The sequence below is a fragment of the Hippocampus guttulatus genome, chromosome 12, assembly GCF_054856545.1.
Source record: "Hippocampus guttulatus isolate MCC_2025c chromosome 12, RoL_Hgut_1.0, whole genome shotgun sequence".
Classification (NCBI taxonomy): domain Eukaryota; kingdom Metazoa; phylum Chordata; class Actinopteri; order Syngnathiformes; family Syngnathidae; genus Hippocampus; species Hippocampus guttulatus.
Genome location: NC_141272.1, coordinates 2714316 through 2735700, shown reverse-complemented (window position 1 = coordinate 2735700; position 21385 = coordinate 2714316). Strand labels below are relative to the sequence as shown.

The window sequence follows — 21385 nt, the reverse complement described above, 5'->3', positions numbered from 1 at the left end:
AGGCGAAACGTGGCCTCGGCCGTCATTTAGCTAGGCTATCGAAGTTGGTCGTGTTACATTGTACGAAACACGAATTTGGTCATGTTATGTTGTACGAAACACATCAAGGCAATAAATATGTAAACAACCTAATGAAAAAGAGTAAGTAGCGTAATACCGTCATTTCCCGTGAATCATACGCCACTTATATATACCTTTGAACGGATTTAAAATCAGTTCGAACATGTAAGATTTTTTACTCCACGTGGTTAGCACAATGCTTGCATAAAGAGCAGCATTATTTCAGTCGAGTTTTTTGAGCGGACGAGCTCCCCTTTTCCCGCGGCTCAGACACCCTGGCAGCCGTCTATCCGAGCATGCGGCAGAACACGGCGTCCTCGAGTGGTAATTTGCAGGGTCATTAGCAACGAAAGGCAACGTTGCTCGGTGTATAAAAGCATACCTGGCCCGGGCCGGCCTCTAATGTACGCACGCTCATGTGAGGGACTCACTCAGATACGTCGGCCGCAATGCGCCGCTGCACTGCACCTGTTGGGAGCGTTTGCCGAGTACTCTTCAGCATCGGTTCCCACTTCGAGAAGCAGTTTTGGGGGGGTTTTTTTGGACATCCTGTCAAAGCTCAGACCTTCACAATAAAAGCATGCAGTATAATGACATTGCCCCACAATGTCTTTTGGCCATCTCGTGCCTTAGGTAACAGCCACACTTCATAAATAACCATAAAACAATTTGAGTGTGACTGCAAGAAAGCCCTCAGAGAGCCAAAGATTTTTTTTTTAAGTTCTTGACTTTTCTTTGTCTGCTCTTTTCTCCTTTCAGAAGAAGCTGTTATATTCCTCATTTTTCTGTCTTGTGCAGTTTTTGTTTTTTTTTGTTTTTTTTACCAAGGTTTCTTGTGAGAGCATTTTTGACATGTACACAGAGGTAGAGCCAGAGGGTTCTGTTTTCCCAAGGTAAAACATCTTTCAGACTCTGATCAATAAAATATTTTTGTTCAGTGTCTCTGTTAGGCCTGCTACCAAACAGCCCACCGACCGATGCTCATTCGATGCACCATTCGAAGCATTGTATTTGAACTGTGCTGTTCCTCCGTGTGGAGTGCAATCTGATCATAAACATAAGATCTGGTGGGTGCAATGACAGAACACACCCTGTGTTTTTCTGTCGGACCAACATGCTAACAGTCAAGCTTCACGGAACATCCAAAATGTGTGGCTCTTATCAATCCTGATTTCATTTTGGATTCTCACTTTGCTATATGATTGTTTATACTTAGTTTTACCATTACGACTAAGTCGAGTGTCGTCACCGTTCCATGATGAATCTCAACAATAGGGAAAGTCTTAGCCAAGTCTAGTTGAATTATTCAGCTCGGAAAGTAAGGGAAAAAAAACACACACACAAACTACGGCTATCAGATGGGAGCATCGGGTCTCTTTTGGATGAGTTCACATTGCATCAAAACAATGTGGAAGCTTGTGAACTTGACGGATCTCTGCAAATGCAACTGTTACAGGAAGCTTGTGATTGGTCAGAGCATTTGTCACATTCAATCTATGACAGTGGGTCACAGGAGAGAGAAAAGATAACGGAGATTCTTTTATTTTAGAAGTAGAAGCGATGCCAGAATCCACACACACAAACGTTTGGCATGATGCACGCACACACGCTACTAAATACTACTACTACTAAATGGCGTGGAAATGGTTTGTAAAGTTTGGTCGATGTAAAATTGTTACCCCGGTGATATTTGTCAATTTATGATTTTGCCTCTCGATCGGAAAGTAGCGCATCAACATGCTTTCTTGAAACCTACTTTCCAATTTCATCAGGCCTTTGGCGGCATCGGTCCACTGAGGCTACCGTGCAAGAACCCTTTAGGGATCAAGCGAGCGTCCCGAATATTGTGGCCAAAAAGCCTTCAATTAGCACGCTTCGGTCAGCCTGGCAGATTTACATCGATATCGATCAGAGGAGGTGGCAAATGACCTTGCATTATGGCGCCGACAAGACTTTTATTGCACTTTCAGCAGGAAGATTTACTAACCAAGCAAAAGTAAGCATGCGAGTGTGTACACGATGGCCTAATCCCATCCATCCTTTTATCAAGTAGTCCTTTTAGTAGATTAAAGGCAGAACGCACGCCTAGTTAAGCTTCGAGCACCAAATTGAGTTCAAGTGTTTCCAGATGTGATCGACGCTGACACGGCACTTTATTCATTTTCAAATATTTTTCTTTTCACTTTGAAGCGCCCGACGCCGCCCGGCTCTCGCTCTCTAGTTGCTGACAGATAACGCATGCAAATACTGTCAGGCCGCGTTGAGTAGATTAATTTGTCGCTGAGTTCACCCCCCCCCCCCTCCCCCCCGCCTCAGTGCAATGGTTGACGGATGTGTTAATATAGAAGAGCGCAGCGTAGACACAAAGCATCCGGCTTGTGTGTCATCCATCCTTTTTATTAGTCACCATTTACATTTTTTCAGGTTTGTGTCTCTTTGTGTTCAGTACCTCGAGCTTTAATCGGCGTTACTAAATGTGGAGTTTGCATGAATACGCTGGGCTATCAATCAGCATCCTGGACAAAAAAAAAATTCCTTTTTTTTTCTGTCTCAAGAGAATGACATTCACGATATTGGTGAATTAATATTGGCGTGAAATTCCGGTCTTCAATACTTCAATGTTATTTGGATTGTATTTTAGATTATATTAAAAAGTTAACTCTTTTACCTTACTTATTTATTATTTTACTTGTTTATTTAGATGTATTTGTTCATTTCGTGTGCAACTTTGATTTCATTTTGTTCTATTTTTGATCGCCAATATGCGTGAAACATGCAATTAGCGTGAAATTCTACTCTTCTGATTAATTTTAGTAATTGTATAAATATGTATAAATTCAACGCTTTTACTTCATTTTTAATAGAAGTGTAATATTTTTTCTATTATCTCACTATATACTATCACCTGATGGTATTTTTAATTCACACTATGGAGTACTCATTGCACATTTTCTAAATGTGTTGACACTATTTGGTCCCACACAGATTCATGAGTTAAAATATCCGTTATAACATTTTAAAACATCATTGAGAGCTGCTGCTCCTTCACAATTTATTTTTTTTTCTTTTCCGAGCAGCTTTAACAGTGGTGCGTGCGTTGCGTACGTGTGTGTGTGGCTTTTATCTGCGACGGGACATTTACTTTTAGCCATTTACTTAAGAGCCTAATGCTGATCCAGACTGTAAAATATGGAGTCAAGTCATCCTTTGCCACCTAACGAGGGTAATGAACGAGGCAAATTCTGTAAGTATTAGTTGCTCAGCTGCCTTCTGTTCTCTCGCTCATTTAAGTCTATTTACGAGCGTTCCATTGCAGGCTTAATTAATACTTTCAATTAATTCCCGATACAGGCAGCTTTTTCAAGTAACACTTCAGATGCAAAAATAACCACTGTAAAACATCACAACAACACATTCAGTACACGGACCTCGATATATTTGTTTTGATGTTGACATTTTCCCCCAAAAGTGATAATACATAACTCGATTAAACGTTATGAGATGAGTTTTGATATGACCGTCCCCTGGACAGCTCAGTGATGTATTACAAGACCGTCTTGTCTCATATAGCGAGTTAGAGACCATTGTTGGTTTCAGTGAGTGTCCGAGCATCCACATTCTCCCGTGGGTGCAATGTCCCTGTACGCACTACCAATATTGATGCTAGCAGTGGTTCATTGGGAGTAATTAAGGCCCAACCTGGCCCAGAGTGAGTAATCTGGACGTTCCGGCAAATTCTCGCTGGGCCAGACTACAATAAATGTTGTTTGGGCTACTCGTCCAGCTAACGCATGAGTTCTTATAGTGCGTCCAAAACAACTGCTAGTAGCTAGCTAGCACCAAGGTAGGTTGCTACAGCTCTCAAAGGGTTCTGCGTGGGCAATCTCAAAACCGTTTGAGAGCAAGAAGACGAGTGTATGCTCGTCTTGTCACACGGCGTGATTCCCAAGTCACTTGCTTTTTAGACTTGAGGCATATTTTAACTCAGCAACTCCTGAAGATAGCGCATGTAGCATCATTGGCGGTATTTCTGGTTCGGTTGCGGGAAAGCTCTGTCACTCACAACAATGTGCAAAAGCAGAAAACTAAAGTCGTGCGAAGGAGCCACGATAACACAATTTAGCCTCTTTTTTTTTTTCACGAATTGCTTCATGATGTTCTAATTCATTTGTTCTTAATTTGAAAAGAAAGTTGTCACCAACTTATGACATGCGTAAGTGTGTATGTGTGTATAGATATATATATGTAGCTCCACACACTTATTTTTTTGCCCTGTTAATTCTTCCAACAATTAAAATGTGAATTGCAGGCAGAACATTTGACCCTTTTAAAATACTTTTTCTAGTTTTTGTTGAACTTTAGAACATAAAGTAAAATTGTCCACCAGTTGCACTGATGAAAAATGGTGGCCCCATCCCTGATATAAATCGTAGCATGGTCGGGATCAATTGATTTATTTTTTTATTGGGGGAAGCAGGATATGGAATATACTGCACGTTGACTTGAGCGTCGTTCCTAATATTTTGTCGGCCTTCTGGCAGAAATCATCTACAGCTGGGTGTTCAACGAGTTTCCGTCCTTCGTGGCCGAGGACAGCCGCCGCTTCATCTCGCAGATGACGGGCAATCTCTACGTGTCCAAGGTGCAGCCGTCGGACGTGGGCAGCTACATCTGCCTGCTCAAGAACACGGCCACCAACACCCGCGTGCTCAGCCCGCCCACGCCGCTCACACTCAGGACAGATGGTGAGACTTTTCATCGGCTTTTATCGTCCTCCTACAGCTCCGATGTTGTTGATACTCGTCTATTTCCAATTGCTCGACTCAAGGACAACTGCCTTTGTTTGAATGGAAAGAATGTTGAAGGGTATTATAACGGGCAGCACAGTTGGCGCAACGGGTTAGCACATCCGCCTCACAATAGAGAGGTGCAGGGTTTGATTCCGGCTCCGGCCTTCCTGTGTGGGGTTCGCATGTTTTCCCCGTGCCTGCGTGGGTTTTCTCCGGGTACTCCGGTTTCCTCCCACATTCCAAAAACCGGCACGGTAGGTTGATCGATCGCGCTAAATTGTCCAGAGGGTGTGATTGTGAGCGCGGATGATTGTTCGTCTGTGTGCCCTGCGATTGGCTGGCAACCAGTTCAGGGTGCACCCCGCCTACTGCCCGGTGACTGACTGAAGGGATGGATCGATGGGTGGATATTCTAACTGAAATAAATGCAATATAAAAAGGAAATATTCAACTGGGCATATAAATATATTAAACAAATGCAAATATACTGTATATTTTGAAAAAATTGCATTTACTGAAGTAGCTCTAGCTAGCTATCATGTATATTGCACATGAAAATAGTATTGATAATAAGCAATAAGCTGTTTGTTTTTGGCTTGTCGTATTGGGCATTGTGACTTCCGAGTGGGCTTCTAGTGGCTCTTTAACAGTGCCCCCTCCAGGGGCCAAGCAGTTGCACGTGTGTTCCATTCCACCTGCAGGCTCCCGAAGCCTCACGTGGGAGCGTCGGCGTCCATCACGCCGCCGCGCGGGAGTCCGCCAAGGTTCCGACGCGGTCCCCTGCGATGGAGCTAAAGGGCCTTCATGCCTCGGGAGCAGAACCGCGACGTCAGCTCGCATCTTTGTTCCGTGATGACATTATTAAATGATGACATTATTGGATGGCCTCCAGCAAAAAGTGGAATTCTTTAACCTTTGACAAAACGATCCGCCGTGGCTTGGCTTCGGTGTTAAACATGTAGATGCAGAGCTCCTGTATAGGTCTGACCTGTTAAGAGTATTTACTGATTTTGTCGGTTTGCCGATCCCTGGTTTGAGAATTACCGACATCATTTTTTTATTTTTTTTATTTTTTAGCGAATGCGCCATCTACTTTCTGCAGCAAACATGACACGGGCAAGGTTTCCAAATGAAAATCCATGAAGCCAAAGAAACCCTCCCCCCCAAACCCCCCCACTTCATATTACACTCCCCCACCCGTCCCCCAATCCCTTTGGTGGCCTCCTGCAGCCTGCTGCCATATTGCGCGTCCCACTTTTAAAATGGTGAAAATTGCATTGGCACACCTCACGACAGACGGGCCCAAATGTTGGCGCGCCGGTCACGGGTGGCGACCAATCGCATGCCGCAATCTGTGTCTCGCTAAAAGTGATTACACAGTATACGCTCCAAAGCTACCTGTGTGTGTACGCGCAAATGCGTGTATGTGTGTGTGTGTGTGTGTGTGTGTGTGTGTGTGTGTGTGTGTGTGTGTGTGTGTGTGTGTGTGTGTGTGTGTGCACCTCACGGTTGCCAGCCGTAACTGAGGCTCTTAATCAAAAGAAGTATCTGGGCTCCATTCCGGCCCGCTGGACACCATTGATCGTCAGCTCACATCCAGCAGGGTGTGTCAACAGACCTTATCTTTGCAACACGTCCGATACCTGCACATACGTAACTTGTGTATGATGCTTAAATAAAAAAAAAATAGGTAAAGTACAGATTCTGGAATTTATTATAGTACAAAAGTAAACATTTATTTTTTCAGTACCCATTTTGATAACATGGCACCGTGAGGAACAAAAGCGACGCCTTGGCTCAACTTCTACACAATACGCATGGGCGTATATTCTTTATGCCCTCTGTAAATCGATTACTGCAGCTTACTTCATTCACGGTAGTTGTTAAAATGTCATGTCATGGATGTATGGATAGCTAGCCAGAGATTTTTCTTTCTTTTTTTTTCTTTTTTTTTTTTAAGCGGCAACGCCAGCAGCGATTGTCGTTCCACCTGAATGCAAATCAAGTGAAAGCCCGTACAATTGGAAGCCCAATTACTCGAACAATGTCATCAGTACAGAAACTATAGGGCAATACTCAAGTCATGCCATTTCATAATTTGCTTCATTTCAAAGTAGAACAAAGCATCAGAGGAGAAGAAAGCATTTCGACCTTGTTCAATCTCACCGCAGATGTTAAAGCGCTGCCCACAATGACGGCTGGTAATGTTCTGGGCCCAGACATGCTTCTCGCATTATTTCTTTTATATTCGACGAAGGCTGAGGCTTGGAGATTGAATTTATGTGGTTTTTAAAAAAATATGACAGAGGCAAGAAATGAAACATTGCAAATTCAATACTTATTACTTTGGGGCCATGAATATGCAGAACGAAATGAGTAATTTTATCGTTGTGTGTAAAGAAACACGGGGTGTCATTCGGTGCACACTAAAAGTAGGGATTGGCGAGTAGCATAACCAGGTTTAGGTATTGGGCATTTCCCCGGTTAATAATAAGATATCCTTTATTTGTCCCACACTGGGGAAATTTACAAATAAAGGTTATACGAAAGTATCGGACTCTCTTGGAGACTGCCGATACCAGCCACCGATACTCAAGCAAATAAAGTAGTTGAAGCTATACTGCCGCAGTTTCAGGCATCGGCGAATCATCATCTGCGGTAGAAAGAAAGGAGTTCCTTTCAGTCCTAATTTTATGACTTCAAAAGCAAAAGAAAAAGCAGAATGCGCACAAAAGCAGTTGAGGCGTATGGTGCCGCAACATCTTGTGAATCCTGAATTGTGTAACGTCATCAACCGACCACAGTAAAGTTCAAGAAAAAGCACAACATTTGCTGCTGTGATAGAAATCTCCTGAATTGTGAGACCTCGAAAGTTGAAGAAGAAAGACAAAACTTTGTTCGATGTCTGACGCGTTAAGTTCATTGGTTTCAAATATTTTTGCTCGGTACGTCCCTGACAGTTGGCCACTGATTTTATGATTTAAAATCTGAAGTCAGAATGTGCGTTCCGGGAAAGCGGCAATCCATCATTGCCAACAGCCCCCTCAAAATTTCAAACTTTGTCCTGTTTGTCTTTGTGGAATCCACTTCTTGACAATCTCGCCATGTTTTTGTGGTTCAACCAACAATAATACATTGCAGTATAGTGTGTGTAGAGCCTTAAAACCTGGTAGAGGAGCACGGTTTCTCTGTTGCAGTTCATCAGTGGATGTGTTATGTTTCATCGATTTGGTGTAATTTTATGTGTGCCGCTCCACTTTAGTCACCATCGTCACAAAAGCGCAAGTAGGAGGGCAGAGGGAAAAAAAATGTGGATAAACGAACTTGTCACGAGGTAATCGTAAATACAAACAACTGTTTGTTGTTGTTGTGATCCAAATTAGCCGTTAGCCGTATGCCACGACGTGATCGTGAATGGGTATTAATGGCCGCCTCAAGAGCGAAACAAATAAACAAAAGGAAGCTGGGTCCTCTTGTGAGAGTGGAGGAGGCGCACGCCATTAGTCATGTCGCCACTTAGCTGGACTGATAGCACCTTATCGTCTGGCCATGCGGATTGTCGAGCAGATTGGTGATCCCGGCCTACATTCGCACATTGTGTTAGTACATCATCGTAATGGTGTGTTGTTTGGCTATCATTTAACACGGCTAACTCAGCTCAGCGTTAATGTGCTAACCCTGCGAGGAAAAAAAAAAAAAAGCAAGAACATGTGCCGAGAGTCATTAACCTTCTTAAAACAAAACAGCAGGCACAAAAGGATGGAGTGGAGATCAAGAAGTATTCTCTTTTACTTTACAACGCTGTCGCCGCCCACGTTTAATAAAGTGTAAAACAGGTAGAAATGGATGGTTGAAAGATTAGGCAGATGGTGCGCTCAATGTGGACGTGAGCTGCACATCTTTTGAGTTTGTGATGTCACGTAACCATAAATCTGCTTCACGGAATCATTGTAAACACGATGGAGAAAAAGAAGAGCGGCTTCAATTTCAAGAAGCAGTAAAGTGCTTGTTTTTCTTTCCAATTTAAAACAGTTCCCAGGTGTCTTAAACACTGAGTTTGCGGTGTAAAAAGTGCTAGCGAGCCTCACTTCACTTCACCAAATGATAAATAGTTTCAGCGAATGCATCTCTCGCTTCGACAAAATTGCAGCGTTAGCAATGCCAAGCTAGCATTAGCCACGACTGCTACATGGGCAGCATTATTCATTATATGCATTATTCACAACTATTTCCAAATCTTTATCTGTAATTCAGTTTTGACAAAGCAAAGGGCGTAATCTGCAATTTGCAAAAATAGACATGGTGGAAATTTAACACGGTCATTGTGGCTTTGTTGATGCTGAGATGAATGGCATGCATGTGATAGCATTAGCATGCCATACAGGTGACGTTAGCTAGCAAGCTAGCCCGTATGTTTTTACTCAACACCAACACGACCAAACCTTTTGAACACACCTGTGAGAATTTTTAGCTCCCCGTTTGCACTTTTAGAAGAATTACTCCGATGCCTATTGTTGACAAATATTATGAAATGTACACTCTGTACAAACGGCCTTCTGAAAGGGCAAGCTCACTATATAGGACTGATATCGTGGATAGGGAGTGATTCCAAACACAGCCCAAATCTTATTAACCACGCTTTCTCTTCCTTAACCTTTTCCAGGTGTCATGGGTGAATACGAGCCCAAAATTGAGGTGCACTTCCCCACCTCTGTGCTGGCTGCCAGGGGCGTCACAGTCAGACTGGAGTGCTTCGCGTTGGGCAAGTAAGTCAAAAAGGACATATTGCCTCGGATATTTGCTGTGTCAGCTGATCATATTTGAAAAAAAAAAAAAACAGCAGCGCGGCTCGTTACAGCTCATTTAATATTCCCAGTGTTCTCCTGTCCTCTTGAAACGTCTTTATTCCATTACATGACTTCTTCAGGCAGGATGTTATGAGAGTGGGGAGAAGTGTGTGTGTGTGTGTGTGTGCGTGTGTGTGCGTGTGTGTGTATGTTTGATGGTTGGTGGATCCACCCTAAGGGATCAGGCCTAATGTATGCGCGTGTGTTTCCTTGCTCTGTGTTGAATGAATGAACGGAGCGGGACAAGGTTATATCGGCACAGAAAATAAATGACATTGTTATAGTCGTCTGCCAGGAGGGAGAGTCCATAGAGAGTGCATTCTAAAAGCACTTAGCACACTTACTAAAGTTAGCGGCGCAATAGCTGTCGCAAATGCTGAAAAAGTTATTTCTACCTCCTCCTGGGAAGCCACGTTTGTGCGGGCCAAGGATTGTTGGTTTTGTATTACAGCAACATAGCTTCTGGGGGTTTTTTTGTTTTTTTTTTTGATACGCCAGTTATGTCCCCGTTCAATTTCGCTGAAAGCAATGAGGCCTCATTAGCTTTTCACTGAAAAGGTGTAACATTTATATTAACACCGAAGAGTAGTTTTAAAAAAATGACAAGATGTAATTGCGAAAATATAATTACGTACAACTATTGCCAGTATTAATGATACACTGATAACGTTGTCATTCAAAAATTAGTTTTGTTTTGGGGGTTTTTGGGTGCCATTTAATAAAACTCAACAATTTAATCCAAATTTGCTGAGAACAAAAGAGTCGTAGCTATTCGGGGGGTGGGGGGGGGGGGGGTTGATATATTTTGGACATTATTCCTTCATGTCAAATTGCAAAGTGGGAATATTACAGGTGAATATGATGTCATTTTAGAATATAGATGAAAAAAATATATAATTCAAATCAAATTTAAATACTCACTATATGTATTCACAGTCAGTATTTGTTACCTTACCATTTAATACAGACAATCCAATTAAACATGTATCTAGTTCAAACTCGAATCCTATTTTTCTTTCTTTTTTTTTGTCTTGATCTTTTAAAATTTGGTCCCCTTGTCTCCAGAAGTTGACTTATTTCACCGGCGACAAATTTAAGACTTGGCAGACATCCGAGCTGAAGACGAAAACTACGATTTATTGTTCGTTTTACAACATTTAAACAAACAAACAAAAGCATGCCGCGACACATTTTCAATCTTCTCCGGAGAAAAGTGATTTGCTTTTGTGCAAAAATGATCTTGCATCACACACTCCATTATGTTTATAATTAGTCAGCATGAATTATTCATGGTTGTCTGTCATCCAGCGTCTCTAATCTAAAATAAATCACTGAAAACCTCGTCGCCGTTTACCTAGATTCCAATCAGCGTCGCTCATTATGCCGAGTTACTTCCCAAACGTCGCAACGCTGGGGACTGCAAATTCGACCGGAAAGACGACCAACAGCAGCTGTGCATGGCTCTCTCCTCGATAAACTCAATTCTGCTTGATAACTGTCCATCCAGAAGCCTTTCCCAGTCAGTTGAGACGGATGACTTTTCAATGCGGACTCTGTAGGAGGCGACGGTCCCGAGAATAGCGTCGGGAATTAAGTCAGGGACGCCTTTCTGTTTTCCTTCTGATCCCGACGGGCACAGGCAATCCGAGTGCAAAGACGGTGACCGTGATTGGCGTTATTAGTCTTTGTTGTTGGTGTTGTTCAAGAGCAAAACTGTTGGCCACGGAATCTAAACGAGCCTCCGCTACGTTTCACACCAAGGCGGTGTTCCTGATCCTGAGATTTCATTAAACCCTGCGCAGGTTGAAGACACCATGTGCCGGATGTAGCAAAATAGCCCCAGAACACAACCCAGCCTTCTCCGTTTTTCAAGTTTTCTGACACTGGGCCGCACACTTCAAGCCAGCTTCTGAACAGGAAACGGAGTAGCAATTGAATGCAAAGTTTTAACGCCAAGAAAAAAAAATTGGCGTTGGTTCAGACACTCCCTGTTTCCTTGCATTGTGCCCCAAAACGCTTTGGATACCTTCACCCAAATTGCCATATAGCAGCTCACTCACTTTTTCGTTTAACTGACCCCAAGGGGAATCAAACTCGACAAATCCTGGCAGCTGCTCATTCAGGGGGGGCGGGGGGGGGGGGGCAGAACGGCAAGGGCCTTTGCGTTCAGCAGCGGGCGGGAGTTGGACTGCCTTATTATAACAGCGGGCTGAGCTCTTGAGGCGGCCGTTTAATGTGTCTGAGAGACGGATGTTTTTGAAAACGAGTGGCGGGTAGACAATATGAGGATCTTAATCAAGTGAATCAAAGCCATCGTTCACTGGCAGCCTTGCATGGAGTCGATGGCGAGCCTTAATCATGGAGCAATTCCGAAGGTAGGGAGGCGCAGCGATTGTGCGGAATGCTAATTGGGATGTCATCTGCGCAGGAATAAATGAAGTGAATAAATAAAGTGGACCACCTTAAGGGTCTTGGATACTTTCCTCCGGTCTTTAGCAGACGCTTATTAGTTTAATTGACTTCAACAAGAGTACACATTGCAAACAGCTCATCCCTTGGGTTAAACACCCAAACATCACCCTCGATTCCAGCCCGAATCTTGAACCCCAACCTTGGTCCGAACCCCCCAACTGTCAACCTTAATAAAATCCTCCCCTCTTAACCAAACCTCAAACTAACACCGTAATCCTAACCCCGAACCCTGAAGGGCCCCCAACAAAGATTTAGGGTTTACCCAATCCTAATTCCGAATTTAATTCCATAATCAGCCGTCACCACGACTGATTATGTATGGTTCATTTGTACACTATCCTCTGAACCTCAACTCCTGAAACCATACTCGAATCCGAACCTCTCGACCAGGCATGTCCCCCCCCCCTCCCTCCCCACCCCCCTCATCAAAAGTCCCAGACCCTGCAATATAACTGAGTTGAAAAAAAATTCCTCCACCATGAAGCAAAAAAGCTCAATTATTTAGGCCAAGGGTGGCACGACTCCTTTTTTTTTTGCTTCGAAGGAAATTACTTTTTGGTGATTTATTTCCCCCCCCCCCCTAAATAAATACTATCAACATCATTTCGAAACTGTATGTTGTCACTTCTCATAGTCCAGTGCCCACAATCACCTGGAGGAAGATCAACGGCAATATACCGAAAAAGGCTCGACTCCGCAAGTCTCAGGCCGTCTTGGAGATCCCCAACATCCAGCTGGAGGACTCGGGAACGTACGAGTGCAAAGCCGAGAACCAGAGGGGAGGGACCGCTTTCAAGGGACATCTGCAGGTCTACAGTAAGTCTTGAGCGTGGTCTTTGTTTGTTTGTTTTTGGGGGGGTATATGATCATCTTGATGTTGTAATCCAACTTGTTTTTGTTTTATCACTGGGGGGGGGGGGGTTCAGTTTTTTTCATGTCCAGTTTTTGCCAGTGTCGCCATTCCTCGACCGAAACACATGACTGACATTTGTCAGTCATCATTTGAGTTTCGCGATGGGATGAGCTCTGTCATTAATCATCACCTGGAACATATCAGTTAAACGGCTGCCTATTTTCCGGAAATCCACACATGACGCAAGCCCCGGTTATCGTCACCGTGCCAAAGGCCGCGGTGTATTCCCGCAACAAAATTGAGCCGAGCGCTCCTGTAAAGCCCGATTAATGTTTCTCGTGAACTCTTCGAGGAAACGCCTGGGCAGTTGCCAACAATATTTTCTTGACTGATGGTAGGATTTATTTTTAGCTACAAGCCTAGAAGAGACCGGTGTCGAGAAAACTGTAATTATAGATAAGAAAACATCGCTAATGACCATAGCAAATTAGCTGGCGCTTTTATTTTCGAACGTGGGTGGCCAAACTTTCGCGCTCAAGGGTGACATCGTATTTTTAAAATGAACAGATGGGTTCGGTTTTATTTTTAGATGAAGTTGGGGGGGGAAAAACTCAGTTGTGGATGTAGAAAATGTTTTTTGCATTTTTTTTACTTTATAAAATAGTTTCTATCCCAAAAAAGGTTTGTATAAAAGAGTTTTAATTTTCATTATTTAAGGTCAGGTGTATATGGAAATTGCGCATCTTATGGAAATGTATTTGATTCTTTTTCACTACTTTGATGCTTGTATCCAAATAGTCTTGCTGTGTGGCTTGCCTGACCTCCCATCAAGTGTGAAATTACGTAACCAAGAATATATTTTCTCATCTGCATATTTCTGAAGGTGTCAGTGATTTAGAAAAATAAAACGTTGGATGTCCTTGTGATTCCGGGAAGACTCTGAGCCTCGACGCTGTGATTGATTTCCTTTTTTTCCAGCCGTGATTTGGCAGCTAGGCTGGGTGAAGATCCGGCATTTTCAATTTGGAGCTGAAATCATGGAGACAATTTTTGAGCTGGTAGAAAGTGTCAGTGTTTTTGGTGACACGCAAATCGACAAATGCAATTTGCGCGGCATCCAGGAGTCAAAATAATCCGCTTTTTTTTAATTTTTAAATGTATTTATGTTTTTTATATTTTGACCAAAGAATGTCAAAAACATTTTACGAACTCAACTTGCAACTGTTTTCAATTCTGAAAAGCATGTCTGCTTTAAGACTTTTCTTTCGGAAAACGCCACCTATCGGCACGTCGCATTCGTTGTTTTGCCTGCGATCATGAAAGGAGCGCCACCCAATTCCAGGCGTGCCGCAGACACAAGGCCAACATAACGGGAGTGCCGCAGCCTTGGCGGGGCGCGCTGCCAAGGTCCCCGCAATGCCGCCATGATTCGGTTGACAACACAAGGAGAAAAGGAGCCCCAGCTTGTTGAGGCTAAAAGTAATTTCCTTGAGGTCATCCGATACTTTGGGCTTTCATTGTGAATTGGACATTCCTGGCCATCGAGAAGCAATCAAGCCACAACATTGTGTGTTGCCGAAATTGCAGTGTATGCACGGAACAGACAACAATGGTAACAGTGGCAATCTGGAATTGCATTAGTGGCCATGAAAAGCTACAAATCTAATGGAGTAATCACAGGGGCCTCATAAGAACATGGAGAAACTATAGAGAGGGTCAGATCACCAGGAGATTGAAATTCCCCCCCCCCCCCCCCAAAAAAATATTCTCAGCCAATGAATTGCCTTTTTGGCAATTCATACAACTGAGCAATTTTTGTCAGGACACAAAGAATATTGGGGCAGTTGTCAAGCCCCCCCCCCCCATCTAATCAGGGCAGGGCTTTTTTTTTTTACCAATTGACGCGTCTATCCTTACAGCGTGCATGAAAAAAAAAAATCCAATGCCTAACATTGAAGTGGAAGTCGGCCATTTTGGGCGAGTACCAGGGCTCGTCCTTTGATGAACTCCTACTCAGGAGTTAACTTAAATGTCCAAGCCGGATGTGCAATGTGAAATTTCCCAAGCTGTTTTAGCGACGGCACAGAGGTTTTCGTCTTGGATGCGTGCATCTTTAATTTTCTTTGAATTCATTTACATCCCTTTCATTTCTGTAGATTAGCCTTCGTGGTTTGTGCATTATTAACATAACTGAGGAAAAAGTTTAATACAAAAAAAAAAAAGGCCTTGTAAGATTAAACTGAAAGATGGAACGGGCGGGCTGGCGGTGGTTGCTCGCTTCTTGGTGGCTGATTAATATTCTCGCTCCCACGCAAGACGAGCGAACCGACTCCAGCGAAAGGTCCTTGTAAATTTTAGAATCTCATGAATATACGTTCACGTATTGAAAAATGCAGTCGGCAGATAGACAGAGACTTCCAGATGAAAAGGAGAGCGCATCAAGCGTACATTTCTGACAGCTTTCGAGAAGGACGTTGCGGTGTAAAAGTAGAGTCGCAGGAAAGATCATGTACGGGCTGAACATTTCTAGATTTTAAAACGTAAGTGCTGAATTTCGAATGATATGAATGATGTCATTGTAAAAATATATATAGTTTTAGTGTACATTTTCCAAGTTAATGCTGTGATGGCAAAAAAAAAAAAAACTAAAACGAACACTAAAACAACAAATAAACAAAACAAAGCTTTTTCGAAAAATAAACAAAAACTAACCTGCTAAAAAAAAAATTCTTAAAGCAATTTAATCTGTGCTGTTTTTTTTTTTTATTGGATACAACTTTATTGTCAAATGTGTATGTTGAACATAAGCAAAATGTCAGCGCAAGAAGTCAACACCCGCACCAGATGTAGACCGCACAAGGGACGTTTCAGTGATTGTATTTATAATTTCTCCTCCTCCTCATTCTCACTCTCGCGCTTTCTTTCAGTGCTGCCGCAGTGGGTGCGAATGATTAATGACACTCAGCTGGATAGTGGAGAGAAGCTCCAGTGGGAGTGCAAGGCCACGGGGAGGCCCCGGCCTACCTATCGCTGGCTGCGTAACGGTTTGCCCTTGACGTCCCAGGTACAAGCACCTTGCCTCTTCTGCTTTTTGCTTAAAGAACCGCAAGGAAAAAAAAAAAAACACCTCAGAGTGCCGAATGTCGTCATGAATCATCATCAAGCGCCCACTTTTTCTTCTCGTTCCAGGGTCGAATGGAGATCGTGAACGGCGAGCTCTCGATTAACAAGCTGCAGCCCGTGGACTCGGGAATGTACCAGTGTGTGGTGGAAAATAAGTACGGCGCCATTTACTCCAACGCAGAACTCAAGATTTTAGGTAAACATTTCTTTGCTTTATGACACTCTTTTTAAAACTTTGGACCATGACATCATCATGTACTTCCAGGAATGTAAACAAACTCTTCCATGCCATTTGGGAAAAGCTGAGTCAACAGCAAATTGTAACATAAATGTATTTTTGACGCTCTATCTTCACTTTTTTAACAAATTTAATTAGTTGCAATTAATTACAGAAAATGATATAATTAATTAGTTAAAAATGTTAATCTGTTGACAGCACTAGTTATTGGAAAATGTTAATCTGTTGACAGCACTAGTTATTGGAAAAATAAATTCCTTTTCTTTTTAGGCCAAAAACTGTATTTTTTTTCTGAAACTATAGTCTAATTTCCTAGAGACTAAAAGTGATTTTCCATAAGTAAAGGACAATATTGAATTGCTCCTGTGTACCTACCTATCAATCTACTTGGCTCTACTACAAATGGCTAGATTGATTGTTAGCTAGCTCGCTATCGAGCTAGCTTGCTATCGAGCTATCTAGCTATCTAACTAGCTAGCTAGACAGGTAGTATGTATATTTCCATTTTAATTAACCTGTTACTATAGAATTACTTTCTTCCGCCGTTACATTTTGACTGGGATTTAAAAAAAGGTACCATCTGATTTAAAATAATACTAATAATACTGACTGAATGAATCAGACTGACTACTACTCTCTTTGTTCAAGTAACTACAAGTACGTGGAGCATTTCTTTTGACTTTTTCTTGAATATGAAGTAACAGTAGCCTTACCTGACTTCACTTTCTGGCTATTCTGCCCATCTCTGTATATTTCAGAGTCTATAAATAAAACCTTTCATTAAATACAGAAGTTGAGTCAGTAATTCTACTTTTATCATATCATAGAAAAAAAAGACTTGCAGATGTAGTTTGGCAGTGTGGAAAACTAAAAGAAAGCTGTGAGGGTTCCGTGTGAAGGAGTGTAATGAGCCCCTTAGCATGGGTTAAGCGTTTTTTTATTCAATTTTGTTTTTCCTCATAAAAGCAAAGGACGACATCACAGTGACCCCAGATGCCCCATGCGACTTTGATTCGGCGTCCACATGAGCGCAACATGCATTCACTTGCGACTTGAAGGCCGACTGGCACTCTGCGGCCACGAGGCTTCGCTTAGGCTGTCCTCTTGCGCCGTGTGTTGATGTGCCATTTTCTCCTTGTCATCTTCTATCGTGGAACGCAGCTGGTGACACCCGTTCCCCTTTTGCGTTGCCCCGAGGGATGCGTTGATTTACTGTCAGCGTGGCATGCCCTTTTTAGAAGGGGAATCTGTGACTTTTGGGAGAATCAAAAGTCCCTTTTTGGGTTGTTGGTTTTTTTTCTTTCCATCAAAATCTTGACTCTAAACAGGGCACGCACTCCCAAATTTTAACATCTTAACTGAATTCTGAAATGTGAGAAACTCCACACATGACAAGGAAAGTCTGCGAATGTCTCTAGTGTAGTGCTTCTCAAACCAGGGTCCCCGGCCTCTATTTTGAGGCGCCACTAAATAATTGGCTGTAATTGATTGTCGTATCATTTAAGATAAGAAAACCTTTAATGTGCATATCATCATCTTCCTAAAAGAATAGTCTAAGTCCTGAATCAAAAAGCGAGCCAAAGACTGATTACCGGTATACATGTATTTATTAGTAATCTATATCATAATTTCATGAATAGAATTTAATGATCTCTTAAAATAACGATTTAGTCCGTTTTAGGAGAGGCCGCGAGCATTATGAGATGTTTAAGGCATGAAATTATTTTCATGCCCCAGCCCCCTCAACTCACCGCTGTGACTATAAATAGTATCATGTGTGTATAAAATTGTTATAAGTAGACCTTTACAGGGGAGTGAATACTCCTTGTAGACTCTGACGTGAGACCAACACTGCCACCTACTGCAGTGGATATGCAATTACAAGTTCTCAACTATGAAAAAAAAAAACATGTTCCCTGGGGTCACAACCCTCTGGCCTCGCACCCCCCAGGGTCCCCACTCCCCTATTTAAGAAGGACTGGGCTAACCATATTTTACTTCAAACACTTTTCATTAAAAAATAAATTAAAAATCTCAATAAGGTACAATAACTTGGTCTTGATTTTTTTATTATGTTAGTTTGGCCTGAAATAAGAAACATTTATTTGAGGCCACATTTTATGGCTGTGAAGCATTTTTTACACATTAATCGTTTTTTTAGGCTCTGTTCACTCAATTTAAGAAATATTGCCAAACCAGATTCACCTCTTCTATGGTCAGATAATTTGCTTTAAATTAAGCCATATCTTTCCCTTTTTTATTTTTTTTTAAACATGCTTTTCAGTGTCAGACTATGATGGCATCCATGGAAACATTTTCTTCCCTGTAAGAAGTCTCTGAATCCAAAAAGTTTGGAGGATAAATAATGCTCAGTGCTTGACTGGTGGGAATGACTCCAGGTTAATGACTTGTTTTTCATATCAACTGTGTCACACTGTTCAGAAGATGAGCAAAACTTGAATGAAACTTTAACAAGACCTGACGAGGGTGCCTGATATTTCTTAATCCGGGCGATGCCCTCGTACAAACCTCAGGACTGATTGCGTGGCTAATAACGGCCCGCGGGCGAGCGACCAGCCGAGGCACCGCGGGCCGCATAAGCGTGGGGCCGTGAGGCCGATTGGTGCCGAGTGGTGGCTGACGCCACCAGCAGCCGAGCGCGCTCCTACTCTGACGAAGACACATAAACACCAGCGCCCGCCGCTGCGGCCCGGAAGGCGGCAGTGTGTGGCGGGGCCGGGGTCAGCCTTGAGCTACGGCTGGGATTGGATTGTCATTGTGCGTGATGTCACTTGGAAATACTCACTCAGAATCTGAATAATGCTGGCTGACAAAGCCTCGCAGCCTGCAGAAGGCCTTGATGTGTATTACAGATGATGATGATGATCATGATGATGCCCCACTTCATTTCTTGTCGACATAACAAGGTCATAATAATTTGGGGATTTTTTATTTCATTTTAACCTTGTTTTTTTAAAATTCAGTTTTAGATGTTGATTTTACTATAGCAGGTTCATTACTTTGTATTCCTTTTTTTGGTTTTGTTTTAGTTGAGTTTTTATTGGTTTTCTGAAGTAGTAGTGGGGGGGGGGTTGTGTTTGTTTTCTTTTGGGTTTTTTTTGTAATAATTTTTTATTATTTGTTGAGATGTAGTAGTCATGCTAACCAGAAAGTGGCCGCGACCCTGTTTCTACTTCATGCCCTTTTGTCCTCGTTGCAGCGTCGGCGCCCGTCTTCGTGCCCAATCCGGTGCGAGTCATCGCCACGCTGGGCAAGGACGCTTTCATCGAGTGCAAACCTCGGGCGTCGCCCAAGCCGCGGGTCACGTGGAGGCGAGCGGACCGGAGGATACAGCCCAGTAAAAGGTAGACCGCAAATGCATGGTCAAGGATTGCACGCAAATACAAAATGAATTCACTCTCAAGGAGCATGGAAGAGACCTGAACACTCGCCAACCTGACTGACTCCATGCGTTCGACATCCTTACGAGGCCACGCCCCCTTTTCAAGGCACACCAACATGCAAACATCCTACAGTAGGGGTCCCGTGTGACCGTTCCGATCATTTAGTACGTGGACACGCAGAGACCAGAAAAAAAAGTTTTAAAATAAAACTCTTTTCGTTTATTTGTGTTGTAGCTTCTGAAAAAAAACTATGATTTTAAAATTGATTTGAAAGACCTTAATCATTGATCCCGTATAAGGAAAAATAAACGTTTTAACCTGCATTTAAAAGCATTTACCTTTGTGTCTGACTTCATTTCTGTGTGCAGCATCACAGCCAGATGCTGCTTCACCATGTTTACTTTCAACTCTCTGGGCTCCACGAATTGACCCAAGTGATTTGTAGACCCGTAGCATCATTTTAAAATCGATTCTCAAGCTGACTGGGAGCCAGTGTAAAGCCTATAGGATGGGAGTCGTATGTTCTGATCCCTCTTTGTTTTGGTCAGAACCCGAGCAGCAGTGTTCTGAATGAGCTGCAGCTGATTGATGCCCATTTGAGGGAGCCCGGTCAGAAGACCCTTTTAATAATTAAGCCGAATGGAGGTGAAAGCATGAATAAGCTTCTCCTGGTCCGTTTGGAGCGTGCAAGTCTTCAATCTGGATTAGTTTTTCATCTGGTTAAAGGCGGTTTGAGTGATTGGTTTGATATGAATGCTGAAAGTCACATCTAAATCCATCAGCGTTCGGTTTTAGATTTGGTCTTTGTTTTTTAAAGACTGTGGCTCCAGGTGTTTAAAAAAAACATTCATTTTGGGTCGTTTAAAGGGGGCCGTAACTGAGTAATCGAATTTCGATTTCCCGCAAAAGGGCAACATTGATTCCGTATCATTCTAGAATTGTAAATGACACCGTAGCTTGTGCTTTGTGACTTCCCACCGCCGCTGTGCAGCACATTACACGGCTATACCGACCAATAATTGTTTACAGACTGTTTTAATAGCAACATCTGAGAGTTCCACACTCGCATGCTTAAAAAGCATCAAAGTTTATTTTCATTTCCCCGGGTTGAAATATCCACAAAGTCGTGAAAAGTTTGCCTCCCGTTGTATATTTTTTTACGTCGTTATTATTTTTTTCAAGCGTTCTCCCCGCGGCGATGGGCCTTAGGAGGCGTGCAGGTTTTATTAGCCTGACTGAAATGAAGTGTCAGTGTGAAACAAAACATCTTTGTTAGACCCCCCCCCCCCCCTTCCCCCCACCCAACAATTCCCTCTTGGAGCCTATGATTGCATTTGGAGCTCTCGCGCATTTTGAGGCGTCATCCTTTCACCAGGAGCATCCGTCGGGCTCTGTCACTCAAAGTGAGCGACGTTGTAAGAATCTGTATCCGTCAGCGCCCGGACCTTTTATGTTTAGCCTCCAAGATTGCGACTGGCTTAATGATCAAAATCCTCGGGAGTGTCACCGCTACCGTGTCCAAGTTCCTTTGGTGCGGTCATTTTAAGAGAAATATTTCATCTGTAAAAAAAAATTTTTAAAAAAAAGTGTGAAGAGGG

The 21385-nt window shown here is 42.8% G+C and overlaps 1 protein-coding gene across 4 annotated transcripts in view; it reads left to right on the top strand.

Annotated features, from left to right (window-relative positions):
- cntn5 (contactin 5) overlaps positions 1-21385 on the top strand; it is an 80730-nt gene that overhangs the window by 36040 nt on the left and 23305 nt on the right. For all 4 annotated transcript variants that reach the window (XM_086125832.1, XM_086125830.1, XM_086125833.1 and 1 more), the window contains exons 7-12: positions 4602-4805; positions 9514-9616; positions 12804-12985; positions 15950-16086; positions 16212-16341; positions 19604-19748. In XM_086125832.1, the coding sequence (XP_085981958.1) occupies positions 4602-4805; positions 9514-9616; positions 12804-12985; positions 15950-16086; positions 16212-16341; positions 19604-19748 (901 nt within the window). The remainder of the gene's footprint in view (positions 1-4601; positions 4806-9513; positions 9617-12803; positions 12986-15949; positions 16087-16211; positions 16342-19603; positions 19749-21385) is intronic.